Here is a 26,385-nt window from a genome sequence, read left to right on the forward strand (position 1 = left end):
AGGGCCTACATGGACTCAGACCATTAGTCTTATCTGTCTCAGCATAGTCTACTTAACTGAGTGGCCCACCTGAGTCTCAAACAGAAGAAAGCCTTTTTCCATCACCTGCTGCCTGACATTCTTTAAGTGGTTGTCCTGGAGGCTGAATCTCAGACTTTCACCACGTGGCACTTGTTCTCCACCCACAGAGGAACTGAACCTCCCTCACTCATAGAATCATAGAGTTGGAAGGGGCCATACAGGCCATCTAGTCCAACCCCCTGCTCAACGCAGGATCAGCCCTAAACATCCTAAAGCATCCAAGAAAAGTGTGCATCCAACCTATGCTTGAAGACTGCTGGTGACTCCCTACTCATTTCGGTAGGAGGAACTGTGACCATATGTCCCCCTGTTGTAGAAGAGGTTTTGTAAAGACAGAGAGGCAGCGTTGCAAATTGTATTATTTTCATAAGTCCAATAGTTTATTGAAGTCTCTTGTGCATATCAGTGCTCTCTGCCCAAATCAGGTTATGGCACCATTCACTGTGATGTTCTACGTCTTTTTTTCTTTTCTTTTTTTTGCTTGTGGTTCTGGGGTTTTGGCAAAGATAGTGATTCAAGGGAAACAAGCAAGTCAGGCATGCAAATAAAGGAGTGTGTCTTGATGTGCAACTAATAATGAAGGGAGGGCGAGACATCAAGGACTCTCCTACCCCTTTGGTTTGCTAATAGCCTCTCTGCTCCTCGACAGGCCCAAGAAATTGCGGTTTCACCCAAAGCAGTTGTATTTCTCGGCACGGCAAGGGGAGCTGCAGAAGGTCCTCCTTATGTTGGGTAAGCGGCTTCCTTGTCTTATGTCAGAGGAGAGGTCTCCGCCACACAGAGGATGGGGCTGGGTCTTTTCAGTACTAGGATTTAGCCTTGATTATAGCGCTTGGCATTAAAGAAGGGGTAGTCAACCTGTGGTGCTCCAGATTTCATGGACTACAATTCCGATGAGCCCCTGCCAGCAAATGCTGGCAGGGGCTCATGGGAACTGTAATCCATGAAATCTGGAGCACCACAGGTTGACTACCCCAAGCATTAGGATGGGAAATGAACATGTGCTCAACAGAGTGGCTGAACCAAGACGGCTCAGAGAAATGAGTGTTGATCAAGCTCAACCTTAATTGAAATTCCCCAGAATTCAAAGAAGTGCACGAATTAACAACAGGCTGGAAAGGACCAAGCTTGTGACTTCCTCCCAGGGCTGGGAATGTGGGGATGTTTTTCGTGAAATTATTTTGTTGATCTGTCCCCTTCTAAGTTCTGGTGAGAATTTGGGATGTCGTTCTTGGTTTTAGAGTTCTTTCTTACCTGCTGGTATTTTTGTTGCTCTTAGGGATTTCTGATTCTGTTAAATGTTTTTATGCTTTTAGTTTATTCTTTAGTGCTAACTTTCTTTCGAAGTTTGTTTGAAACCCTCTTGATTTGTGTGTGTGTGTGTGTGTGTGTGTGTGTGTGTGTGAATTGTTATACATTGCCTCGGACAATTCAAGTGGAGAGGCAGGTTATAAATAAATACTTTACATAGGAAGACATGCCACTATGCTTGTACTATCATTGGCATGACCAGTTGTTATACTCCCTCATCGTTATAGGGAGGGCTTATATGTTTTTACCACTTGCTGTATTTTTCTGTAAAATTGTATGGGATAATTTTAATGGGTTTTAATCAGGGTTTTATTGTATCTGGGTTGTCGTGTAACCCATCATGAGTCAGCTTGCCGAGAATGGCGAGTAATAAATAGAAATAATAATAATAATAATAATAATAATAGTCCTACTTACTACCACTCTGAATTAGTTCTTGTTAACTTGTTTGTTTTCTCAGCTGAGTCCACAGTGATTTAATATGGAAGGCAGAGGGAGAAGTATGAGAGGTCCTATTTCTTTATTTTTTTAATTTAGATTTATAAGACCACTTCTCTCAGCTCAGCCATCTCGGGATGGTTATAAAACAAAAGAATTGTGGACAAGCCCCGTGTTTGTAAAAGATCTATTGTTAGCAGATAATGTTCTCTCCCCTAGGCCTCTGAGTAATTTTCAGCTGATCTCTTGTGGCAGTATTTCTGGTCCTTCCTAGCACTTACCCTCTGTGAAACTCATGGCTCAGGCCTCAAACTGGTACCAGTCAGAAGAGTCCAAGTAACTTTAGTAAGGGCTTGTGTGTGTGTTTGAGAGGGGGGGGGGAGGGAGAGAGCACATGGATAGTGGCAGGTTCTCTCACCTGTACAGCACATCAGGACATATCTGACAGCAGATTGATTGCAAAGTGCTGGCTCTCTGCTTTTCCCATGTTGCATTATAGAAATCGGTCTGTCAGTTAGTCAATTAGTCAATCAATCAATCTATAACCCATCCCTATCAGCCCTGCCATCTTAGGGTGGGTCACAACAATCAATAAAAGCAATTAAATATCTTGACAGTTAAATATTAAAACAACCAAATAGTTGATGACATCATTACCAATTTTCCTTTTGGGGGCAGGTGGGGAGAGAGTTACTGCTTAGGGAGGCCCATAAGTTGGTATATTCCCTTATCTGAAACTGGCCTCAACCATCTTGCCTGTGTCTTGTGTAGCATCTTCCTCTCAGTGTATGACTGAGGAAAGACCTGGCTGTGATTTGTTTGGGGGGCAGGTGATGTCCTCTGACTGTCTTTCTAGAAAGAAATAATCTTATAGTATTGAATAATAAAGTGAGTGGCCTATTCCGATCATAAAAACAGCAAACGCAGGCCACCCAGAGAGAAGAGACATGCTTCTACATACTTGGAGAGAGCCAGCTTGGTGTAGTGATTAGGAGCAGTGGCTTCTAATGTGGCGAACCAAGTTTGATTCCCCGCTGCCCCACATGCAGTCAACTGGGTAACCTTGGACTCACCACAGTCCTGATAAAGATGTTTTGACCAAGCAGTAATATGAGGGCTCTCTCAGCCTCACCTACTTCACAGGATGTCTGATGTGGGGAGAGGAAAGGGAAGGTGAATGTAAGCCTCTTTGAGACTCCTTCAAGTAGAGAAAAATGGCATATAAGAACCAACTCTTCTTCCACAGATATAGAGAAAAATACGACTTTTTATCATTTAAGTGAATGGGATAGAAAAAACAATATCTTATGCAGACTGAGCATAGTTCTGGAGGCAGAGAATGTTGAGAAGAGTTGAGCTGATTAAAGAGAAAAATAACAAGGAGGGGGGCGGTGATAATGACCTGCTCAAGCCCAGGAGGGCCTCCAGAATTCTAGAGAGGGAGATTTGGGTACAGACACAAATATTTAGGCTACCCTCCCTTTGCAATTCCTCGTAGTCTTCCAGCTTTGTTGACTGTAATAGCAGACTTCATAATAATGTTCCAATCATGAAGGCAGTGAAAGGGACCCACCCACAGGCCAGGTTTCATTGTGCTTTGGAAACGCCATTAGTATGAAGAAAAAGATGAGTCTGTAGCTTGTTTTTGAAAAAGACACCCCCACACACACACAAACACACACACCCTTCGACTGAAAAACTGAACATGTTGATTGACATGGGAGAACTGAGAGGAGCTGTCCTTCAGTTAAAGACAAGAACACAGACAGAGAAATTAACCTTTTCAAGCCCTTAGCAGTTTATAGTGCCTTGGAGGAGGAGGAGGAGGAGGGATTGGGGAGGGATTTTCCATTTGCACCAATACACCCTGCAATTCCACGCATTCTCTCAGCTTGTGTGAGGCTGTTTGCTCTCCTGTTATAAAATGGAATCTGCATCTCAACACACATTATTTTGTTCTTATTGAGCTAACTCATGTCAAGGTGGTAGATCCAATCTTTAGGTCTCTCCTTCCCAATGTCACATTGTGTGTGCATGCAGTGGTCTCCTGTGTTATCAGTTCTTCTTGACTTATTGAATTTGCTCTGTATTTTTACTCCCTATGTGTTTTTCAGTGGATGGGATTGACCCTAACTTCAAAATGGAGCACCAAAATAAGAGAACTCCTCTTCATGCAGCAGCAGAGTCTGGGCACGTGGACATTTGCCACATGCTGATCCAGGTTTGTCTCAGTTGTTTTTGTTCAGAATTGGGGGGGGGGGGGCGGGGAGGCGGTTGTATCTTGGCACTTTCTGCCAACAACATCTTAAGACTCTCTACTCTGTCCAGCCAACCAGAAATAGTTGTTGTTTCTTTCATTAAAATCTTCATGCTAAGATCATAGTTGCTAAGAGTTGGGATTTGAAAGGTACCGAGTTCAACTCTTACCTTTACAATACTGCAACCGGTGACCAGAAGATCACAACAGAAACACCCTAAAATAAAACTAAAAGCAGCTTACTGCTAAAGGTGTGGGTAAATAAGTCTTTACTTGTCACCTAACACTCAAAAACAGCAGATAAATGAATCCTGGGGAGGAATTTCAGAGGCAAAACTCTAAAGGAAAGAAATTTGCCTTTGGTAACCACTCACATTACCTCTGAAGGTAGGGGTGCACAGAATCAGAGTCAGCTACCAGGGAGGTTGGTATGGGAGGAAATATCGCTTAAATACCCTGATCCCACACTACTTAGGAGATAAAGATAAGAAATAAATCTTTAAATTCTGCTGGACGTGAATTACCAGTTAATAAAGTTCTTTCAGTACCGGCAAGCATTTCATTGCTGGGAAGTCCTCTGTTGAGCTTTCCTATTCATCTGTAGATTCCCATGGTCCCTGTGCTGGTGCGAATAGGATGCTGCAAATTTCTTCACTGCTCATAGCAAGTACACAAGTCATAAAGCCCATCAGGATGTGTCTCTGCAGTAAACAGGCAGCAGCTGTTGTCATTTTGCTTTGTGTTGGTCTTGTCACAGGCTGGCGCTAATATAGACAACTGCTCTGAGGACCAGAGAACCCCACTCATGGAAGCATCGGAGAACAATCACCTAGAGGCTGTGAAATACCTCATCAAGGCTGGTGCGCTTGTAGACCCTAAGGTACGGATGGCTTTTTGATCCCGTGTCTTTTGATTGACTTGGTTTCCAGTAGGCTGCCAGTTGACAACGCAACGAGATTCCTAAGGAGATTTCATCACGAAAGAGCAGCTTGAGGGTGTTTTTGTTTTCTTTGTTTTTAAGCAGTACTTTCCTTTTGAGGATCCAGCGATCGGAAGCCACTCGGGTATATGCTACTGAACCTGGTGCCCCTCCTAGCTCGGGCTGTGTGCTAGTTTCTCTCCCTTTGCTTAGCATAATGTACATGGAAGTTGCCCTTTGCAGAATCAGCTCAGCAGTCCATCTAGGCCAGAGTTGCCTTTTTCTGTCTGTGACAGCAGCTCTTTGGCATGTCAGGCAGAGAAAGGTCTTCTCAGACTCCTTCTACCAGACATTCCTGAACTAGAGGTGGCAAGGGTCGAACCTGGGACCTTCTTAATGCTAAGGAAGTGCTCTTCTGCACCCCTTCTTCAGTGCAGTTCTGAACATATGAATGTGCCATTTATCTAGTACAGGGGTCTCCAACTATTATGAGGCTGCAGGGAAATTTGGAAAGCCATAAAATGATTGCCACAGCTTCACTTCAGTAACAAATTGTAGATCTTTCTGCTATGGTGGTGGCCCCTACCAGAGCCATGTTTTTAAAAATCTGCACAGCCAATCAGAAACCCTGCTGGAAGAAAGCCCTCCCTGACCCCACTCACTTCCTAAAAACAGTTGTGTGGTCTCATGGCACCCATAGAAACAATGCTGAGGACCCCTGATCTAGTATCTGTCCCACCCTTCCTCCTAGGAACACACAGCTGAGTGGCCCAAAGTCACCCTGTGTGCCACATGGCAGAGGGAATATTAGGTTTCCTAAATTCCAGTAGCCCACTCTGACCACCACACTGCACCAGCTCTTTTAAGGTGATTCTACTGGCAGTCATCGAAGCTGGACAGATCCTTATTCTGGGTGCTTTAGGCTGATCCTGCATTGAGCAGGAGGTTGGACTAGATGGCCTTCCAACTCTCTGAGTCTATGATTTTAGCTCAGTAGCTCTTTAGGATCTGAGGCAGAGAAAGGCCTTTCCTTGCATTTGCCCCTGGAGACGGCACAGATAGAACTTAAGATGTTCTGTGTGCAAGACATGTGCTGCTCTTTTGATCCACGGCCCTTTCCTAATACATGTAGGAACAGGAAGCGTAGTAATGCAACAGTGTGGTTGGGCAGGGGCAGTATTCTGCTTCCACACAGGGTGCCCATGCATACAGGTCCTGTCTTGTCTCGGGATTGTGTACATTAGTGCATCCTGAGGCTATGTTGCATGCTCATGGCAGAGGCCTGCCTGTTCCAAGAGTAGTTCCCAGATTTGCAACGTCAGAATCTGATCGTGTCAGAGATTACCTTTCAGTCTGGCGCCTGCCAGCTGACAATCAGATGGAGAGTGATGGATGTTTGATGCCCCCACCCCCACCAGGCAGTGCTCAGAGGTGGCCTTCAAATGCAGAAGCACAGAGATGATTTTCCAGCTGACTAGGACAGGTTCGGTAGCAGGGACTGGGTGTCACGGGCTGCAGCAGGACGTACATTGATTCCTCATTAGTAGGATAAATCGGAAGGTGTGCAAAGTGCAGGCATTCCATTTGCTTTGTTTGCCTTGCAGAGCAGCAGATCTACAAGTGAATAGCTGTGGCTGAAAAGCTACCCTGCCAGCAACCACTAGCAGCCAGTCTGCCAGAGGACTTTGGGTAGACCCCAAGAGTCTATAGGGGTGGAAAGAGCCCCCTTGGGGAAGCAAAGGAGTTTTGGCATAATGCTGAAGTGGCCTACTTGGGAATACTGAGGGCCCTCGCACAGAACGGTTGTTTGCGTTTGGGTGGAAAAGGTCAGGGAGTTTTGCCTGATTGATCATTTGTTTGTTTCCGTTTCGTTAACGGAGACTACGGCCAAATATTCAGCCTATCAGATTATTATTGCTGCATAATAAAACCCTGAGATGTAGGCTGATTCATTTGCCGTAATTACTTTTTTCTGTAGAATCTAAATCATTGTTGAAGGGTAGCAGCAGGCTGGTAATAAAAATCCAAAGAAGGTGGACCCGAATGTCTTGATTAGTTAACAAATCTAAAGTTAAAGACAAGGGTGGAGAGAGTGGGAGTCTGGAAATGCCCAGTTGCCAATGGGAGCAGCAAGCAACCCATCGATGTCAACTCCTGGGTTTTAACTTGCCAAAAGAACGGGGGATTTGCATGGAAGCCTAAGGCTGCCCTTCCAGTCGTCTCTCTTTCTCTTCCTGTTTTCTTCAGGGACCACAAAAACCAGCCTGTCAAACATACAGCCAACCATAGTTCACAGGTTACGGGTTGCATTTATCCTAAAGGATTGTATTCATAGGTGGGGTCTACGGTGTGCTGGCTGTTTTCCAGCATCGCAGACATTTTCATCGTGGGCTTAACGCAGCACAACTGATCTCCCGTGTATGTGCTTTCTCCAGGATGCCGAAGGCTCTACGTGTCTCCATCTGGCAGCCAAGAAGGGGCATTATGACGTGGTGCAGTATCTCCTGTCCAACGGGCAGATGGATGTCAACTGCCAGGTAAGCCACTTGGATTCTTGGGCCGAGGGCATAACCCATTTGGGATTGATTCCTGGGGACTGGTTGATGAATAGTGTGGTGTGTGGCAGAGCGAAGGAGACATCCGTTACTCATCCGCAAGACAGCCGTGGAAATGGGCTGCAGGGGCTAGATTGCTGCCGGGGTTGAGCTGAGGAGACCGGAGGCTCAGGTTTCCACTCTAGACAGGTTGCCGTCTCTTGAACGGACACAACTTGCTGAGTGATTACAAAGACAAAAGGGCAATAAGGATTTAGGAACACCTGGGAGCAAGCGTAGCCTAAAAATCCGGTAAACAGACCCCGGGTAAGAAAAGGTTGGGTAGCTAACGTAGCATCAGTCTTTAAAAGGCCGGGGTGGGGGGGACTCAGAGGGTAGGAGAATGCAGACCTATTGACTTAACGCCTGTGTTTCGTGATTGCTGGAAAGCATTATTGAAAACCATGTTGTTATACACACATACTAAGCAGGACAGACCTTTGGTCTGATCCAGCAGGGCTCTGTCTTGTGTTCCCAGGATGACGGAGGCTGGACGCCAATGATCTGGGCAACAGAGTACAAACACGTCGAGCTGGTGAAGCTGCTGCTTGCCAAAGGATCAGATATCAACATCCGTGATAACGTAAGCTGTTGGTTCACTCTGCTGTATTATATTGTGGGCCGCGTTGCTGCACACGAACTCTTGGTCTGTCGTATCAGGAAGGTAGTGGAGATCTTGTAATTTCCATGCAGGCATGGATAATTTCCAGCATCCTGAATTAGGGAATCACAGGCAGCGAGTGTTGGGAACAACCTTTCTCTGCCTGAGTGCCACCCCGCCACTCCCGTGGAGACCTTCTGTCATAGAGAATGGAAGACAGTGAGCTGTGTGGACTGGAAGTAGGATTGAGGAAAAGGCAGCTTCCTAACGGGAAGGACTCCAGCAAAGTGCTGGAGGGGTCAGCATGTAGAAGACCTGAATTTTCAGACTGATGTTTGATCCCCAGTGAAAGCTGAGCCTGGAGAGATTGGGAAGATGCTGTCAGTGAGTAGGCAGCTGGGTGTTAGGCATCGTTAGCATAAAGAAAATTCTGTGGGTGAAACAGAAATATTCCAAACCTCACTTTACAAAATCCAAACATGCTGCCGGCGAAATTGATTGTGGGGCAAAAGACATTTCTGGGTCTACTCGGAGTAGCATGCAAGGGACCAAGCCCTATGAAGACAGATTGAGGGACTTGAGAATGTTCAGCCTGGAGAAAAGGAGGTTGAGAGGGGACATGATAGCCCTCTTTAAGTATTTGAAAGGTTGTCACTTGGAGGATGGCAGGATGCTGTTTCCCTTGGCTGCAGAGGAAAGGACACGCAGTAATGGGTTTAAACTACAAGTACAACGATATAGGCTAGATATCAGGAAAAAAAATTTCACAGTCAAGAGTAGTTCAGCAGTGGAATAGGCTGCCTAAGGAGGTGGTGAGCTCCCCCTCACTGGCAGTCTTCAAGCAAAGGTTGGATACACACTTTTCTTGGGTGCTTTAGGATGCTTAGGGCTGATCCTGCATTGAGCAGGGGGTTGGACTAGATGGCTTGTATGGCCCCTTCCAACTCTATGATTCTAATACAGGCCATCCCCTCCTCTCCCCCAGCTGCTGCTACTTTTCAGTAAAACTGCCCAGAAACTGATGCCTTTACTTGAGAAATCCTATTGGTCCCTACCAGATCCCCATCCAGGGCACGACAGAATCGAAGGGAGTTTGGGCCTGACTGTGAACGCATCTGTGGCCATAACACATTAATGCAGAACAAGTCCCTTCTGCCAGGCTGTATTAAGATTCAGATGGAGGAGTACAACCTCAAGGAAATGGCCTGCTTGCTCCAGGGGCAGCTGTTGACAGCTTTTGATCTGCCTCGCAGCAAAGGGAACGACGGTCTTCCTTCCCAGAAAGCATCGTCATCCTAACGAGAAAACAAAATATGTCCGGAAATTTTGGACTTATTTTACTTCTAAAATGAAATGTATCATTTGTAACTTAGCATGTATAATTGTACTTTCTAGCATACTTATGAAATGTAAAAGCATAAATGCCTCCGTTTTCCATACCCTTGCCATGTTAGTTAGTTAGTTAGTAATGTTAAAATTGTAATTATTGTTTTAATGGACTTTTAATGGGGTTTTAAGATGTTGTAACCCGCCATGAGCCGCAAGGGAGTAGCGGGGAATAAATCGAATAAAAAAATAAAAATAAAATAATAATAATAATAATACACAAACTTCCAAATGCCAACTCAAGAGAGAAAGGACTGAGCAGCTGCATATCACTCTGTGCTGTTTTATCCCACGTAGCCTATTTTGGGGCTATCTGTAAGGCAGGGAAAATTAAATCTGAAAATACTGAAAACAAATTTCGTAGTGTAGGGAAGAGAAGAATGCATATTGTTTGGACAGAAGGCAGTTTTGTTCCGTCACAAGATTAAGCAACCCAGTTACAATTAATAATTCTGAACTGTTCATTAGAGTAAGATCATAGCATAAAACTGTGAGTAAAATCTTGCCTTAAAATATTTCATTCTTTCTAAAATACGATTATTTAATAGTGGTTTTTTTAAGGGCTCCCCTCCCAATTTCAAAATTTTTCATTAGTAAAAATGTCCTTGGGGAAAGAGTTGTATGGAAGAAAACTGTTTTTTGCCAAATCTTCTTGGGCCTTCACATCCCCAGGCCTAACATCCCTTCTTTCAGTCCTGTAGAATAGAAGAAGAGAGATGCATGGATCTCTCTAACAAGAATATCAGGGTCTAACAGTTTGATACATTGTCCTTGTGACACTTCCCCTTGGTCCAGCCTGGGCTCGGAGGTCTGTATTCAGAATTTAATTCCCAGGTGCGAGGGGGACCGATTCCAATTAGGACACATGGAGAAATGGGTCTTAAACATCCCTCCCCCTGTACCTTTTACATGACCGAAAACAGCCCCGGGGAGATTCTGTTTGCCCCCAGCAGGGGAAGTTCCATGCGATTGGCTTCACAAATATTATCCCAGTGCAGCAAATCGTGACTCCGTAGGGCTGAATCAGATCAGGAAAATGGTGCGTGTGTGTGTACACATAAGCACACTCATGCTCCCTCTCATCCAGACTTGGAAACCAGGTTCTGAGCATGAAACTCCCAGACTGTATTTGGTTTGACAGGCTCGGGGATGATGTTGGGGAGGGTAGGGGCATGGGGACTATGAGTTGTTAGATTTCTAAAGTTCAGATCCTTTTGGCCTTGGAGGGAGGCACTGCAGCATTCACCAGCAGCTGATAACAGCCTCTTTTGGGACTGGGGGGCAGGCTTTGCTTCCTTCCTCCACTTCCAAATTCGCCTACTGTGAATTCAGCTCCTTGGGCCAAGACATCCAGTGGCTTCCCACGAGGCGAGGCCAGACAGCTCTGCAGCAGCTCCTGCTCCTTCTTTTGCCTGCAGCTTCTCTCTGTGGATTGATCCTGATGATTTTGTGGCTTGCAAACAAATGACTCATCTGTCCTTATAAGGCGAGGTGGGCAGCCCTTCCTTGCAGCCTCTGCCTGTTTAGTGAGCCTGGGGGTGGCTGTTACTGGGAGCTTCCCTGTCTGCATGCCTGTCTCAAAAATGAGGCTGAGAAGGGAGCCCACGTCGTAGAAGCAGCAGGAACAGAGAGCAGGAGGGACAGGGGAGTCCCCAAGCAGCAGGTCTGAAGCACAATAAATACAGTCAGTTTCTCTCTCTCTCTCTCACACTCTCTCTCCTTCCCCTCCCCTTTCCAGGAGGAGAACATTTGTTTACACTGGGCTGCTTTTTCGGGATGCGTGGACATAGCAGAGATCTTGCTGGCTGCAAAATGCGACTTGCACGCGGTGAACATCCACGGAGATTCCCCCTTGCACATTGCGGCCCGAGAGAACCGCTACGAGTGTGTCGTGTAAGTTCTGGCACCAGCAATTCATCGGCTTTTCATCTTTGTCGTTTGCAATTTTCAGGCTCCTTCACATCTTACATCTCAGCCATCTTACCACTGAAGGGTGAGCCCAAGTCTCTTAGCTCCACTTGCTCTGTGGCTGTAGAGAGAATTACAAGGCCCAGGGTCACCCCAGTGGAGCTTCATGGCCGAGTGAAAAATGGGTCACTACCTGTATACACCCCTTTTTTTCCTCTCTTGTGCTGCTCTTCTGGCAGTGGAAGGCAGTGAAACATGAGCACCACGTGGCTGTTCACTGCGCCTCTAAAAGCCCTTCCAGGTGCTCTTGTGCAGATGCAGGTGGAGCTCCCACCTAGGGCTTTGTCTCTGGACGAGCACCTCTCCCTGTGAGTGACACCTGCTTGTATGGAACTGTCAGATCTCGTTAGTGGCATCCAGATAGGATACACTGCCAAGGGTTAGCTGGGGGCACCAGTCCAAAACAAAAGTACATAATCTTATCCAGAAAGTCAACTGAGGCACATTTGTCCGTGAACTCTTGTTCGGTTTCAGCAAGCACTGATGTGTCAGTTCTTTATCATTGAATAAAAGTTCTGTCTTTTGCAAATTTGAAGGAAGAACACTGATGCGCATGTGAAAGGTCCCTTGCACTAGAGATGGGCGATTCTCCACTCAATTGGAAATAGGTTAGCTCACCAGTATCATTCAGCCACCCATTTTTGAAAGGGAGGTTGGAAGCGACCCTGGTGCTGGTGTCTGTGCTTAGCCCCCGATTCTCCGGATTACGTGGAGCTGTTCCCAGAATTAGAACTGACTGGGCGGCGTGAGCTGCAGTCGCTTTACTTGTGTGTCTCTTGTCGCGCAGCCTCTTCCTGTCCCGCGGCTCCGACGTCGCTCTGAAGAACAAGGAGGGCGAGACTCCCCTGCAGTGCTCAAGTCTCAACTCTCAGGTTTGGGTAGCTCTGCAAATGAACAAGACCCTCAAAGAGTCCACTCCGGAGAAGCCTGTCCAGATGGAAAAGATACTGAGCAGGTGGGAGCATGAGAGCTTTGCCCTCCTCAATACGCTGCAGCCAGAGCCACTTGGGTGGCTGTGTTCAGACATCACCTGTCATCCATGGCTTGATCCAACCCCCAGCGGGCTTGATGTCTGAATGTCGATTGTCAAACACGCCCGATTTTGTCAGAGGATCTCAAACTGGGATTTCAGATCAAGGCTCGCAGCTGGGTCGTTAATGCAGTTTGTACTAATTGTACTTTCTGTTAGCATCTAAATGCACAACTGTCCCTCACAGCTCCATGGCTCCAGAGACGACCACTCTGGTAGGCAGAGAGCAGCCTTTCATCCGTGGAGGTAGAACTGAAATATCTTTCAGGCTTCAGGGTACCACAATAGTGCCAGTCATGCCTCTGCTACGCCCCCATGCACAAATAAAAATTAAAGATATGCAAATAAAAATATGCAGGGAAACATAAAAACCAGCCCCCCATCTCCTCACCCCACCGCACTTTGCCTGCAATGCCCCACATGCACATAAAATATAATATAAACATGCCTCCCCCCATTCAAGTCACCCCTGATGCTCAACTGAAGACACAGGGGCAACTTACTGCAGCCGCAGGGGAAGAAGCAGCATTGCTTGCAGCAGTGGCTGCTGGCTCTGTGGTTGCCATCTTGGAATCCCCCCCTACCATGGCATATCTGAGCGGCTTTCAATAACCAGGTACACTGATTGGGGAAACTCTGGCATAGAGGGTGCAAGAAATTCAGCCCCAGGATTTGTTTCATTTTCATCGGGTAGACTTAGTAAAGCTGTTGTACGAAGCAGTGGAATAGGCTGCCTAAGGAGGTAGTGAGCGCCTCCTCACTGGCAGTCTTCAAGCAAAGGTTGGATACACACTTTTCTTGGGTGCCTTAGGATGCTTAGGGCTGATCCTGCGTTGAGCAGGGGGTTAGATTAGATGGCCTGTATGGCCCCTTCCAACTCTATGGTTCTGTGATTCTAAGCAGTTTCTTGTCAGGTCTGAATGTAGCCTGTGTCTCACAAGTTGCCACTCTGGATAAGGAATGTCCCATTGACGCTGCAGTGTCAGGCTGCTGTTCATAAGGAGAATCTGCAACAGCAAATAATAAGTTACCAATCAGAGAAAGCAAAAGGGTCTGTCTAATGGCTTCAGCCCTGGAAATGCTAGGATGAAAGGGAGAATGGGCCTGCTTCACATTTAGGTGGTGGGCTATTTTATAAACGGTCTGTTTTGCCGGATGGAGGGCAGTGTCTGTATTTCTCCAGGGTGCCTGTCTGTTCCTGTGGCTTAAAGTGGTTATTTTCTCCTCCCCTCTGTGACAGAGACATCTCCCGGGGATATGAGCGGATCCCAATTCCATGCGTCAATTCTGTGGACAGCGAACCATGTCCTAGCAACTACAAATACGTTTCTCAGAACTGCGTGACTTCCCCCATGAACATTGACAGAAACATCACTCATTTGCAGGTGAGGCAGGCTGCTTGCAGCTTCTTGGCTGCGTCTTTCTTCCCATTCTCCTTCCCTGTGGAGGAAGAGGAGGCTCTCTGCCCGGCACCTGCCTGCATGTGGGTGGACAAAAGTGACAAGAGGGAGCACAGCCCAGGAGGTTGGTCATCGGCCAGTGTCCTTCCCCCTCCCTTTCCTCCCTGCAGCCCTTCTCTGCCCTGATGTAACCAGAGAGGAATTTCTTTCCTCCATCCTATTCTCCTTGATACGGAGGCTGTATGAAAAATGGAACCAAGGGAGTCTGTGGCAGGGCCATGCCACCATCCTGGCACTTGTTTCAGGTGGATCGTTGAAAAGCGTCCCTTCTCTTTCTCGTGATTCTCGCTGCATAGATCTCCTTACCTGGAAGCCTCACTTGGCAGTTCCACAGCAAAGGGCCTTAGATTGGAAGTCCAGTAACTTCTTTGGCTTCAGCCCTCTAGCCTGCCTTAAGCAGCCAGGTTTGGAACTCCTTCTTGGCCCAAGGGATGAGGAAATCTCTCCCCTTTCCAGCACTCCCCCACCCCAATGTGTAGTCTTACATGTACGATGGCTCTCTAGAGCAGCTGACTGTGGTAGCTCAAGCGCCTACACAACTGCATCCGGCTTGGTCTTTGGCTGCATGCAGATGGACAACTCTGACTTGTTGCTGTTTTCTCCCTCTCAGTACTGTGTGTGCATAGACGACTGCTCCTCCAGCAAATGCATGTGCGGCCAGTTGAGCATGCGCTGCTGGTACGACCGGGTGAGTGCTTTCTCTCTCTGTTATGTGGCTTCAGGAAGGGTTGGATCTGTGACTGCTACTATGACTGACCACTTGAGGCAGGCTAAAGAAAATCCACCCTAAATAACAGGAATTTGTTACGCTGAGAACACTCGTCTGTATTGTCTTCAGCCTGTGAAGCCAATGTGGGATAATAGTTAAGAGCAGGGATAGTCAAACTGCGGCCCTCCAGATGTCCATGGACTGCAATTCCCAGGAGCCCCTGCCAGCGAACGCAGTTTGACTACCCCTGGTTAAGAGTGTCAGACTGGAGCCAGGGAGGCCTGAGTTGAAATCTGCCATGAAAGGCACTGGGTGACCTCGGATCAGCCTAGCGGAACTGCTGTGTGGAAAAACAGGAAGGGGAAAAACAAGCACACTGCCCTGATATCCTTGGAGGAAGGGCAGGATAAAGAATGTTAAGTAGAGAGCCAGCTTGGTGTAGTGGTTAAGAGCGGCAGCTTCTAATCTGGCGATCCAGATTTGATTCCTCGCTCCCCCACATGCAGCCAGCTGGGTGACCTTGGGCTCATCATAGCATTGATAGAGCTGTTCTAACTGAGCAGTTCTCTCTGAGATCTCTCAGCCTCACCTACCTCACAGGGTGTCTGTTGTGGGGAGAGGAGAGGGAAGGTGATTGTAAGCTGCCTGGTAGAGAAAAGTGGCATATAAAAACCAACTCTTCTTCTCATGTGCAAAGAGGAAAGCACAAGTACTCTATTATCTTTCAGAGCCATCCTTTGCCTTCTCAAGAATAAAATGTAGGTGCTGCCTACTGGGACATGTTCAAGGCATTTCAACGCCTGCTCTAGACCCTTTAGTTTGAATGTGGGAAATGGCACAGATTCTTGTTTTCTCTCTCGTTAAATCAACGTAGAGATTATCTGGCAGCCATAAGCCACTGAATAAGCATAGGCCCATCTCTGAAACCACACACCAGCATCCCTACCCGAGGCTGCTCCCTTTGAGAAGAAGTAGGTTAGGTGAACTGGTGCCAGGAGGGAGCTTCCTCAAGTGTGGGGCACTATCCATGAATCCTTTTGAGGAAAGGATTCTCCCTTGATTTGTTTCCTGCATGTGAGCACATGCCTATTCAGTGAATTCATCCTTCTGGTGCTTGGCCTTTCTACAGGATGGTCGCCTCCTGCCTGAATTCAACATGGCCGAGCCACCTTTGATTTTCGAGTGTAACCACGCCTGCTCGTGTTGGAGGACTTGTCGGAATCGTGTTGTGCAGAATGGGCTCAGGTGAGTCTGTTTGTATAATGAGTGTTTGCCTGCCCATAAAACCCACGGAGGGTTTCCAAAAACAAGGACTTGAATACTATGCCTAGGATCTTCATTGAACATGTGAAACTAATTGTTTGATTAAGAGGACTAACCAATCACTTTATAAGATGTCAAATGATTGCCACTCAAATTAGTACAATACGCTATGTTCACGCGTTCCTCTTCTCTGCCGTGGGAGGCATAATGATTTCCAGGGATGTGGCCGTGGCTCAGAGTACTGGATTTGCCTTCCAGAAGTCCCAGGTTCAATCCTTGCTCTCTCCAGTGGTAGGAGATACTGGGAAAGAGACCCCGGAGAGTCATTCCCCATCGGAGTAAATATGTTTGGACTAGATTTTGGGTTGGCATGACTGTGTGTTTTTTAAATCGGGGGTGGGGTAGATCCTGTTAGGATTCAGAAAAGTTGCAGGGGATTTCCATGGCTCTATAGGATTTTCCAGCTCTGGCAGAAACATTCTTATTGATCAAAGCTTCTCTTTCATCCCCGCGCTTTTTCTCTGGAGTGGCAACATTGCATTTATTAAAGCATAAATCTGAAACCATTCAATCAGATGCTGAGCCGGTGATTCAACTGCTGTCCGATGCGTCTCCTTTTGTTCCTTCTTGGTTTTCTTCTAAAACTGTCACCAGTCAAGGCAAATTTTGTTGATTTAATTACATGAGTTTCAGATGGTTGATTAAATCTCAGTAGATTTGCATATGAGATGACAACGATGGTTAAGAGAAAAGCATACTTTGTTTTAAGAAGATGTGTCTGGGCTGTGCCAGGGGCCGTCTTAGAAGAGGCATTCCCTCCCACTACCACCCTGCCACAGAAGGGAAATCCTCTTCCAGTGACATCTCGGAGGCATTGCCCTAGTTCTCCTGCAGAGAGAAACACATTTTTTAAATGTTGCTTGTAATCAATTATACGTTGCAGCCCTCACTTGTAGTCATCAAAATGGACTTAAATGGGATGGCCTTTCTCTTGTTGTTCTCAAGCATGCCCTTCCCCTTCTCCTACCAATTTGGGTGTTCCAGTTTGGTGATCATTTGCCGTTAGACCCAAAAGTTGCCCTTGGGGACTCCACAGAAGTAGATTCTGAACATCACCATGCTAGTGAAGCCATAAAGCAGATCTTGCTGTGGTCTGCGTGTGTTTGACGTTTCAAGGGAGGGGGGAAAGCTGTAGGTGCAGTTCGGGGGGGGGGGGGACATGTGAGAGGGAACATCAGTGAGCCGTTTCTTAGAAGGGACTAAACGATTTACTCAAATCTGAATTTGTATCAGAGGCCGGATTCAATTGCAAGGTGCAGGCTGAGAGTATTGCCAGATTCCAGGTGGGTCCTAGAAGGTGCGGCCTTGCACATAAAAAGTGTTGCATTTCCCTTCAGCCAGAATCACCACTTCACACTTGCTACTTCTGTGACCCAGCAGGCACAGCGTACAGGGCATATGCTCATAGCTTCTGTCTTTTCCTGTCTTCCAGGGCTCGCTTACAGCTTTATCGGACAAAGAAGATGGGCTGGGGCGTGCGAACGATGCAAGACATTCCATTGGGGACCTTCGTGTGCGAGTGAGTGCCATGTGGTTTGAAAAGCTGGGCAGCTAGCGGGAGCACAGCGTGGAGAGGGACGAGAAATCTCTCACAGGACTTTGCAGAGAAGCCACCATTGCTTAACAAAGGGCAGACAAAGTGCTGAAATATGCAGGCCTGGTTCGCCTTGTCCCTAGAACAGGTTGTTGGCTGTCATATGTGAGCGATCAAGGTTTGGGCAGGATCAGAGCCAAGAGGAAACAGACTGTGGGTGCTGGGGCATCATTGTCTGTACTGCTTGTGGTCTTCAGTGTTACGGAGAGGCGTGGCTCACTGGCTGAACACATGCTTAGCATGTAGAAGGTCCCATGTTCAGTCCCCATAATCTCTACTGGCAAAAACCAAACCTTAGATAGCAGGCGTTGGACAAGGCTTCCCTCTGCCAGAGAGAGGTGCTTCCAGTCAGACAAGATGGGTCTGAGCCAGATGACCTGATCCCCTAACACTGACCCATGTGTAAGCCAGTTTAATAGGGTACCACTGCCATTCTGCAGCTGGTCCTAGGCAAGCCAGTGATAGACGCATCCTGCTTCCTAGCTACCATGTGATGAGTGCACTCCACTTATTAGCTACCATGTAATGACGCTAACTACCCATTCAGGACAAGCATGACACCATCTGTCTGCTCTTCTCTGCTTCTGGCTGGAAGCAGTGGCTGGCTGGCTGTGACTCCTCCTTAGCAGCCCAGGTGGATTCTACTCTTTCTGCAGTGTTGTGGAAATGCGCTCTGTGATGCAGAGTCAGAGGCTCAGCTCCGGAGACGGCACACCGTGGACGCAGCCTGGCCTCTATCCTCTCAGCAGGCGCTCGATGAGCAACTTGGTGTCAATTTCCTCTGCTTGTTAATTAGTCTGGAGTAATGACTTCCCCTTGTTTCCATATATTCACAATAATTGGCATTGAGTAGAAGCCCCATTTCACCCATTAATGAGAGCGAGGGAAGATTAGCCCGTTAACCACTCTCTTAGTCAATCTGGAAGAGCGCTTATAGGGGAGGCCGACTGGGGAGGCCGACCGGTTAGGGGAGGGGGCAGCAAATCCACCTTCTGCAGTGTCAAGCCGGTCTTTCTGAAATGTCTTCGGAAACTTCACTGCAGACGGCAGAGCTGGAGCCTGCGGGGTCCACAGATGGGCCTCAGCCCTGGCGGTCGCCAGCTGTGCCACATGGTCCATTGGAAAGTGATTGAGCAGCTTAATTGAGGATTGTGCAAAAAGGGTTAATTACAGTTTCTGTACGGGAAAGGCTATGACTCTGGAATAGTGGCATGTTTTGTAGGAACAGGAGAAGAGTTGGGGGTTTTGTGCCTCGCTTTTTTATTACCCAAAGTAGTCTCAAAGCAGCTTACGATCACCTACCCTTCCCGTCCCCACAACAGACAACATGTGAGGCTGAGAGAGCTCTGAGAGAACTGTGACTGGTCTAAAGTCACCCAGCTGGCTGCATGTGTAGAAGTGGAGAATTGAACCCGGTTCTACAGATTACAGGCAACTTGTTTCTCAGGGATGGATTCTGTATACATAGGCACACACATATATATTCTGAGAACCAGGCAAGAGTGAAGAACTTTTAGTACTTTACACTGCTCTTCTAAGCAGAGTCACACCCTTCATTTTCACTGGGCATAGAAAGGTGGAACCCTGTTTATGATAACATTATTAAGGCTGTCTGTCTGTTGAGTGATCTATCAATATATTGATTTTCCCAAATGCAAATTTATTTGTAGAATGGGTTTTTTGGGGTCATACGAGAGAAGAGAGGCTGTGCCTGCCAGTCTCCAATGAGAAGGATATTAAAAGAGCTGAGGCCATCACTGAGAAAGCCCTTCTTTTGTATTGAGGATAGCTTAGTATCCATTGATGGCATCCAGAGCAGGGCTCCATTCTGGCATTCTTCAGAGTTTTGCAAAAGACTCTCCCTGCACCCGTCAGTGCCCGGTTAACCTTGCCTGCAGACGAGAAGGATATAATGCAAAGATGTCAAGAGCCAGCTTGATGTAGTGGTTAGAAGCGCGGACTTCTAATCTGGCAAGCTGGGTTTAATTCCCTTTCCTCCACATTCAGCCAGCTGGTTGACCTTGGCCTCGCCACAGCACTGATAAGAGCTTTTATGACTGAGCAGTAATATCAGGGCTCTCCTGGCCTCACCTACACAGGGTGTCTGTTGTGGGGAGAGGAAAAGGAAGGTGATTGTAAGCCGCTTTGAGATTTCTTCTGGTGGAGAAAAGTGGCATAGAAGAACCTCCTCCTTCAAAATATCTACGAGGAGACTCATGGCTGGTTTTATACTTGGAGCTGAAGTCTTATCTACCCGTTTGGTGGCTACATTCTATGCAAGCAGCTCAACCTCGGCTAAAAAGGAGAGTCTTTCAGGTGGTAACACGTGATAGGAAAACTCTGGGGTCTTGATCTGCTTCACATGTGCCTGTCACGTTGCAGTTGTCTAGTGAGGAGCATGCAGGTCACACCCTAAGGACTGATTTGTGCAGCCTCTGTAGGTCCATGTGCATACACATGTGCCCTAGCTGGCTTAACCTCTTGTGTGCCTACAGCAAAGCCAAGCCCCGGTGGCTGCGTAGCGAGCACAGAGCGAGTTTGGCTGTTTTCTGCAAATGACACTAAGAGTCTGTGAGCTGTGGCTGTGTTGCTTTCATGTAAACAAAGAGATAAAGTTGAGGCGGGGCTGTTATTCAATTGGAAAGCTTATTCTTCACATTCCGAAGGTGCCAGATTGAAACCCCAGTATCTCCAGTTTAAGAGGATCTCAGGCCTTGTTGAGGTGCTAAAGGGCGGGCATTAATGATCCAGATGGATCCGTCATCTGAATCAGTATAAGGAGGGGGGAGAACACTTCCCCATCCCTCCCCACAGGTCTCTGGCCTGTATTCATCCAATATTTCTATTGATTGCTGAGGTGATCAGCCCAAAGAAGTGTGCATATTGACTCCACATTGGGTTTTGAGGGCTTTCTAGAGGCTTCTAGCTGGCCACTGAAAAACGCACTCCTGAACTGCAGGGAAATTTGGTCCGATCCCATCATGGGTCTCTTAAGTTTTTCAGTCCCCTTGCTCTTCCATTCTTCTGCAGGTATGTCGGAGAACTAATTTCTGATGCAGAGGCGGATGTACGTGAAGAAGACTCTTATCTTTTTGACCTTGATAACAAGGTAGTGTATGGGGGGGGGGGTTAAGGGGTGTGTGTGAGGGCTGCAAGAGGCCCCCCGGGACAAAAGCAGGTCTTAAAATGAATTTTCTCTCCCATTTCACTGGGCAGAGCAATCTGCCCGTTGGTGTGACGGGAAGCTCTTTGCGCCTTTTGAAAAATGCAATCCCAAGAGCATAGGATGTGGGCTGAGGAGCTCAAGGGACTTGATAACGAGGGGGGGGGAGGAGGAGGAGGAGGCAAGGGGTAGAAGTGTTTGTGTGTGTTTTTTATCATGTCACTAGTTCAGAAATTGCCTGGTTTGATGGCTGCTGCACATGGCTCTTAGCCACAGTTAACAGGAGAGCAAAATTAGCCATTAGTTTTATTAATGCTACACAAATGGCTCTGCAGTCATGTCCCCTCCCTGTCTCCCCCCATTATTATTATCATCAGTATTATTACAGATTTATTACCTACCTCTCCCAGACTAGTTGGCTCATGGTGGGTTGCAGATTAAACCCCCCACAATAAAACCCCGTAAGAAAACAATCTTAACATATCGTCCCTCCCTGGTGGCGAAAATGCGTACCCTGCCCACCCCTCCCCTCCCAACCCATGCCTCAGGGGGTAGATGTGATCAGAGTGGCTCAATGTTCTGGTTTTTAGAGAGATTCCTTATTGCCAGGCTTGATTTGGGGGCTAGGACTGAAGGTGATCCCCATCTTTGCATTTACAATAGATGCTACATGATGCACACACACCCAGCCCCCTCCCATCCAGTTGTTTTGTGCTCTGCTAAGAATTCTAAACAAGTCAGGAAGGTTTCCATGGCTTCTGAATGGGTTGCCCTGTTTTGCTGAAGGGCAGGAGTTCAGGGAGTAGGTTTTTTCCCTTCCTGTAATAAGCAAGAGTTTTCCTGTTTTGACATTTGCATGGGAGGCAGGCCACTCGGGTAAAGCATAGTCCAGGGAAAATGTTAGATCGGTGGGTAGTAATAATGTTAGATTGTTGTGCGTTCAGTAGAGGGGTATGTGTACACACGTACGCTTTTCCCCCTGTGTGGATTAGCTAGCCTTTCTATACAGGAAACACACCAGCTTTTGCGAATGGCCTGTGCTTTTTCAAATCCGTCATCCTAACTTCGAGGGCTAGAAATCTGACCTATATATCCTTGTGTGGCATCATGAGATGTACAGTCCCTGTGGGTTGGACCGGCTGTGCATTTCACAGCGATGCAAGAGGGCTATTGGGTGCAGGACCTATTCCAGTGGCTCATCCGCAAAAGAAAGATGATCTGTAGTTTGGAGTGGGAGGCAGAGCTCGTCAAGCCTGTTGATGCAAACCGAGAGGAGGAGAGGAAAGTCTGCAAGTTGCACCCTTGTAAGACGCTGAGAGGGAGATCCCTGAGAACCAAAGGGTGCCCCATGCTCTGGAGGGATCTCTCTTCGACTCTGTGATTAAGGACTGCTTCTCACTGTTTTGTGCCACAATAATTTTGACAAATGCCTTGAGAGACTCTGGCAGTTCAAGGAAGGCCCAGAATCGCTGTGGATGCTGCTGGAGACATCTGTCTCCCTTTTGTACTAGGGTCTTCTGGTTCCAGGTACTGTGCTGCCCCTGGGGCGGTCTTATTGCGCTGTCTGATTCAGTTTAAGAAGAAGCTGAACGTGATCCTTCTCCCAAATAAAAGGAACAGGAAGGCCATCGTTCTGCATACGTAGGGCATGTCTGCTTTTGCTCCCAGGGACATTTTTGTCTGACTCCAGGGGCAAAAGCTGCGTGAGGAGGCGTCACCTTCCTACATACCTGACCAGCATTCCCATATAAAATTTTGGTCATGATTCCCAGTCTCCCTAGTCCTTTTGCATGAAAACTGTGACACAACCTTATGATTACTGACCTGACTTAGGGGCACCGCCAGAATGCAGATCTTGAAGCCTGTCTTAATCATATCCTCTCTCCGCTCCTTTGCCAGGATGGAGAAGTGTACTGCATAGACGCCCGCTTCTACGGCAACATCAGCCGCTTCATAAACCATCTCTGCGAGCCAAACCTCATCCCCGTGCGAGTGTTCATGTCCCACCAGGACCTGCGGTTCCCCCGGATCGCCTTCTTCAGCAGCAGACACATCCAGGCGGGAGAAGAGATCGGGTATGTCCCTGCTTGGGAAAACAGGAGGGAGTAGCGTTGGAACAAGGGGTCATATTCAGATTCAAACTTTATTACAGTCGTTCAGACCAAGTTATATGAAGTTAATGCATAAAAGACCAAAAGAATATGGTCATTTAGATAAAGGTAAAGGTCTCCCCTGTGCAAGCACTGGGTCATGTCTGACCCTTGGGGTGACACCCTCTAGCGTTTTCATGGCAGACTCAATACGGGGTGGTTTGCCAGTGCCTTCCCCAGTCATTACCGTTTACCCCCCAGCAAGCTGGGTACTCATTTTACCGATCTCGGAAGGATGGAAGGCTGAGTTGACCTTGAGCCGGCTGCTGGGATTGAACTCCCAGCCTCATGGGCAGACGGTTTCAGACAGCATTTCTGCTGCCTTACCATCCTGCGCCACAAGAGGCTCTGGTCATTTAATATAATACAATTTAAAACAGATCATAAAATAGAACTTAAAATTATACTACTTTAGAGCAAACGGTAATGACTGGGGAAGGCACTGGCAAACCACCCTGTATTGAGTCTGCCATGAAAACGCTAGAGGGCGTCACCCCAAGGGTCAGACATGATCCGGTGCTTGCACAGGGGATACCTTTACCTTTAGAGCATCAGATGTTTATGGCGGCGGCACAAAACTTAGCCAATAGAGTTGTCACCTGGGGGAACTCCTCACTTAGCAGCCTCTTTGCTCGATCTACATCATGATGTTCTGGCAACTTGTTAAGGAGTGGTTCAATCAAGTTGCCACGAATGTCTACATAAGCAGGGCAGTAGAACAATATATGCTCTCTTGTAGCAAAGGAACAATTATACAGAAGAACTATACAAGAGCGAGCTTAACATCCCTGATGACCACAATGGGGTAGTTACTGACCTGGAGCCAGATATCCTGGAATGTGAAGTCAAATGGGCCTTAGGAAGTCTGAGTAACAATAAAGCTAGTGGTGGTGACAGCATTCCAGTTGAACTATTCAAAATCTTAAAGGACGATGCAGTAAAAGTGCTACACTCAATATGCCAGCAAATTTGGAAAACTCAACAATGGCCACAGGATTGGAAAAGGTCAGTTTACATTCCAATCCCAAAGAAGGGCAATGCCAAAGAATGTTCAAACTACCGCACCATTGCACTAATTTCTCATGCTAGCAAAGTTATGCTCAAAATCCTACAAGCTAGGCTCCAGCAGTATGTGGACCGAGAACTTCCAGAAGTACAGGCAGGATTTCGAAGAGGCAGAGGAACTAGAGATCAAATTGCCAACATACGCTGGATCATGGAGAAAGCTAGGGAGTACCAGAAGAACGTCTACTTCTGCTTCATTGACTATGCTAAAGCCTTTGATTGTGTGGAACACAACAAATTGTGGCAAGTTCTTAAAGAGATGGGAATACCAGAGCATCTTATTTGTCTCTTGAGAAATTTATATTCAGGTCAAGAAGCAACAGTGAGAACTGAACATGGAATCACTGACTGGTTCAAAATTGAGAAAGGAGTTCGGCAAGGCTGTATACTGTCGCCTTGCCTATTTAACTTGTATGCAGAGCACATCATGAGAAATGCGGGATTAGAGGAGTCACAAATTGGGATCAAGATTGCAGGGAGAAATATCAACAACCTCAGATATGCAGATGATACCACTCTAATGGCAGAAAGTGAAGAGGAACTAAAGAGCCTGTTGATGCGGGTGAAGGAGGAGAGTGCAAAAGTTGGCTTGAAACTCAACATCAAGAAAACAAAGATCATGGCATCCAGCCCGCTCAATTCCTGGCAAATAGATGGGGAAGAAATGGAGATAGTGACAGATTTTATTTTCCTGGGCTCCAAGATCACTGCAGATGGGGACTGCAGCAAAGAAATTAAAAGACGCTTGCTCCTGGGGAGGAAAGCTATGGCAAATCTAGACAGCATCCTAAAAAGCAGAGACATCACCCTGCCAACAAAAGTGCGTTTAGTCAAGGCTATGGTCTTCCCAGTTGCAATGTATGGCTGCGAAAGTTGGACCATAAGGAAGGCCGAGCGTCAAAGAATTGAGGCTTTTGAACTCTGGTGCTGGAGAAGACTCTTGCGAGTCCCTTGGACTGCAAGGCGAACAAACCGGTCAGTCCTAGAGGAGATCAGCCCTGACTGCTCTTTAGAAGGCCAGATCCTGAAGATGAAACTCAAATATTTTGGCCACCTCATGAGAAGGAAGGACTCCCTGGAGAAGAGCCTAATGCTGGGAGCGATCGAGGGCAAAAGAAGAAGGGGACGACAGAGAATGAGGTGGCTGGATGGAGTCACTGAAGCAGTAGGTGCAAACTTAAATGGACTCCAGGGAATGGTAGAGGACAGGAAGGCCTGGAGGATCATTGTCCATGGGGTCGCGATGGGTCGGACACGACTTCGCACATAACAACAACAACAAGCAAAGGAACATTGGTGGCTTGTTGGGTTGTCTTTGAGCTGTTCTCACTGGACACGCTTCACTAAACAAGAGCGCAAGGGAGAGGCTATTCCAGCATGGCTTGCTCACCTAGAAGCTTTGAGTCAGCTTGTATGGTATAACTCTAAATAACTGTCAATACCAGGAGTAGTCAAACTGCGGCCCTCCAGATGTCCATGGACTACCATTGCCATGAGCCCCTGCCAGCTGGCAGGGGCTCATGGCAATGGTAGTCCATGGACATCTGGAGGGCCGCAGTTTGACTACCAAGGGTCTGCTTGTGAGAGCCGTGCAGCATTGCCCAAGGTTTTGATGCAAGAGAGCAGAAGCCACTGCCATTCTTTGTCAGTTAATGTTCGCAGACCCGCTCGTTCCATTCTCCTGCAGGGACCTTTCAGTGTTGTGTTTTTCGTGCTAGCAGAAAGCTGCGTGCATGGTTATTTGCACAAGCCAAGAGGGAAAGATAAAATCTGGATTAGCTCTCGAGAGGAACATAATTTAAAGGAACAAGAAAAGCCTTGCCTCATACTGAGGCAGGTCCTTCACAGCAACCCACCTAGTCCTATTCAGTATGTAACTTGCCCAATTTTCACAGCCATCTTTTTGTTTTCACAATTTAGGTTTCTAACTCATTTTGCCATCTTCTTGGACATAAATAATTTTTTTAAGTTGTTAATGCCTGCGTTTATTATAGTTTCAGCAGTTCTGCTGAGCTCCTCTCTTGGGGAAGGCCAGATAAGAAGAAGAGTTGGTTTTTATATCCCACTATCACTTCCCAATGAGCCTCTTGTGGCACAGAGTGGTAAGGCAGCTGTCTGAAAGCTTTGCCCATGAGGCTGGGAGTTCAATCCCAGCAGCCGGCTCAAGGTTGACTCAGTCTTCCATCCTTCCGAGGTCGGTAAAATGAGTACCCAGCTTACTGGGGGGTAAACGGTAATGACTGGAGAAGGCACTGGCAAACCACCCCGTATTGAGTCTGCCAAGAAAACGCTAGAGGGCATCACCCCAAGGGTCAGACATGACCCGGTGCTTGCAC

At 47.2% G+C, this 26,385-nt stretch overlaps 1 protein-coding gene across 18 annotated transcripts in view; it reads left to right on the plus strand.

The window, feature by feature from the left end:
- The window catches only part of EHMT1 (euchromatic histone lysine methyltransferase 1), a 146,937-nt gene that overhangs the window by 113,980 nt on the left and 6,572 nt on the right, over window positions 1-26,385 (plus strand). For 15 of the 18 annotated variants that reach the window (XM_077306605.1, XM_077306599.1, XM_077306598.1 and 12 more), the window contains 13 exons: window positions 731-813; window positions 3,945-4,051; window positions 4,845-4,967; window positions 7,442-7,543; window positions 8,055-8,183; window positions 11,326-11,480; window positions 12,343-12,510; window positions 13,826-13,970; window positions 14,656-14,733; window positions 15,884-15,999; window positions 17,510-17,596; window positions 20,702-20,780; window positions 22,734-22,909. In XM_077306605.1, coding sequence (XP_077162720.1) covers window positions 731-813; window positions 3,945-4,051; window positions 4,845-4,967; window positions 7,442-7,543; window positions 8,055-8,183; window positions 11,326-11,480; window positions 12,343-12,510; window positions 13,826-13,970; window positions 14,656-14,733; window positions 15,884-15,999; window positions 17,510-17,596; window positions 20,702-20,780; window positions 22,734-22,909 — 1,548 coding nt within the window. The remainder of the gene's footprint in view (window positions 1-730; window positions 814-3,944; window positions 4,052-4,844; window positions 4,968-7,441; window positions 7,544-8,054; window positions 8,184-11,325; window positions 11,481-12,342; window positions 12,511-13,825; window positions 13,971-14,655; window positions 14,734-15,883; window positions 16,000-17,509; window positions 17,597-20,701; window positions 20,781-22,733; window positions 22,910-26,385) is intronic. The other 3 variants (XM_077306597.1, XM_077306603.1, XM_077306595.1) reach the window with 2 other exon arrangements.

This window comes from Paroedura picta, chromosome 12 (assembly GCF_049243985.1).
Source record: "Paroedura picta isolate Pp20150507F chromosome 12, Ppicta_v3.0, whole genome shotgun sequence".
Taxonomy (NCBI): Eukaryota; Metazoa; Chordata; class Lepidosauria; order Squamata; family Gekkonidae; genus Paroedura; species Paroedura picta.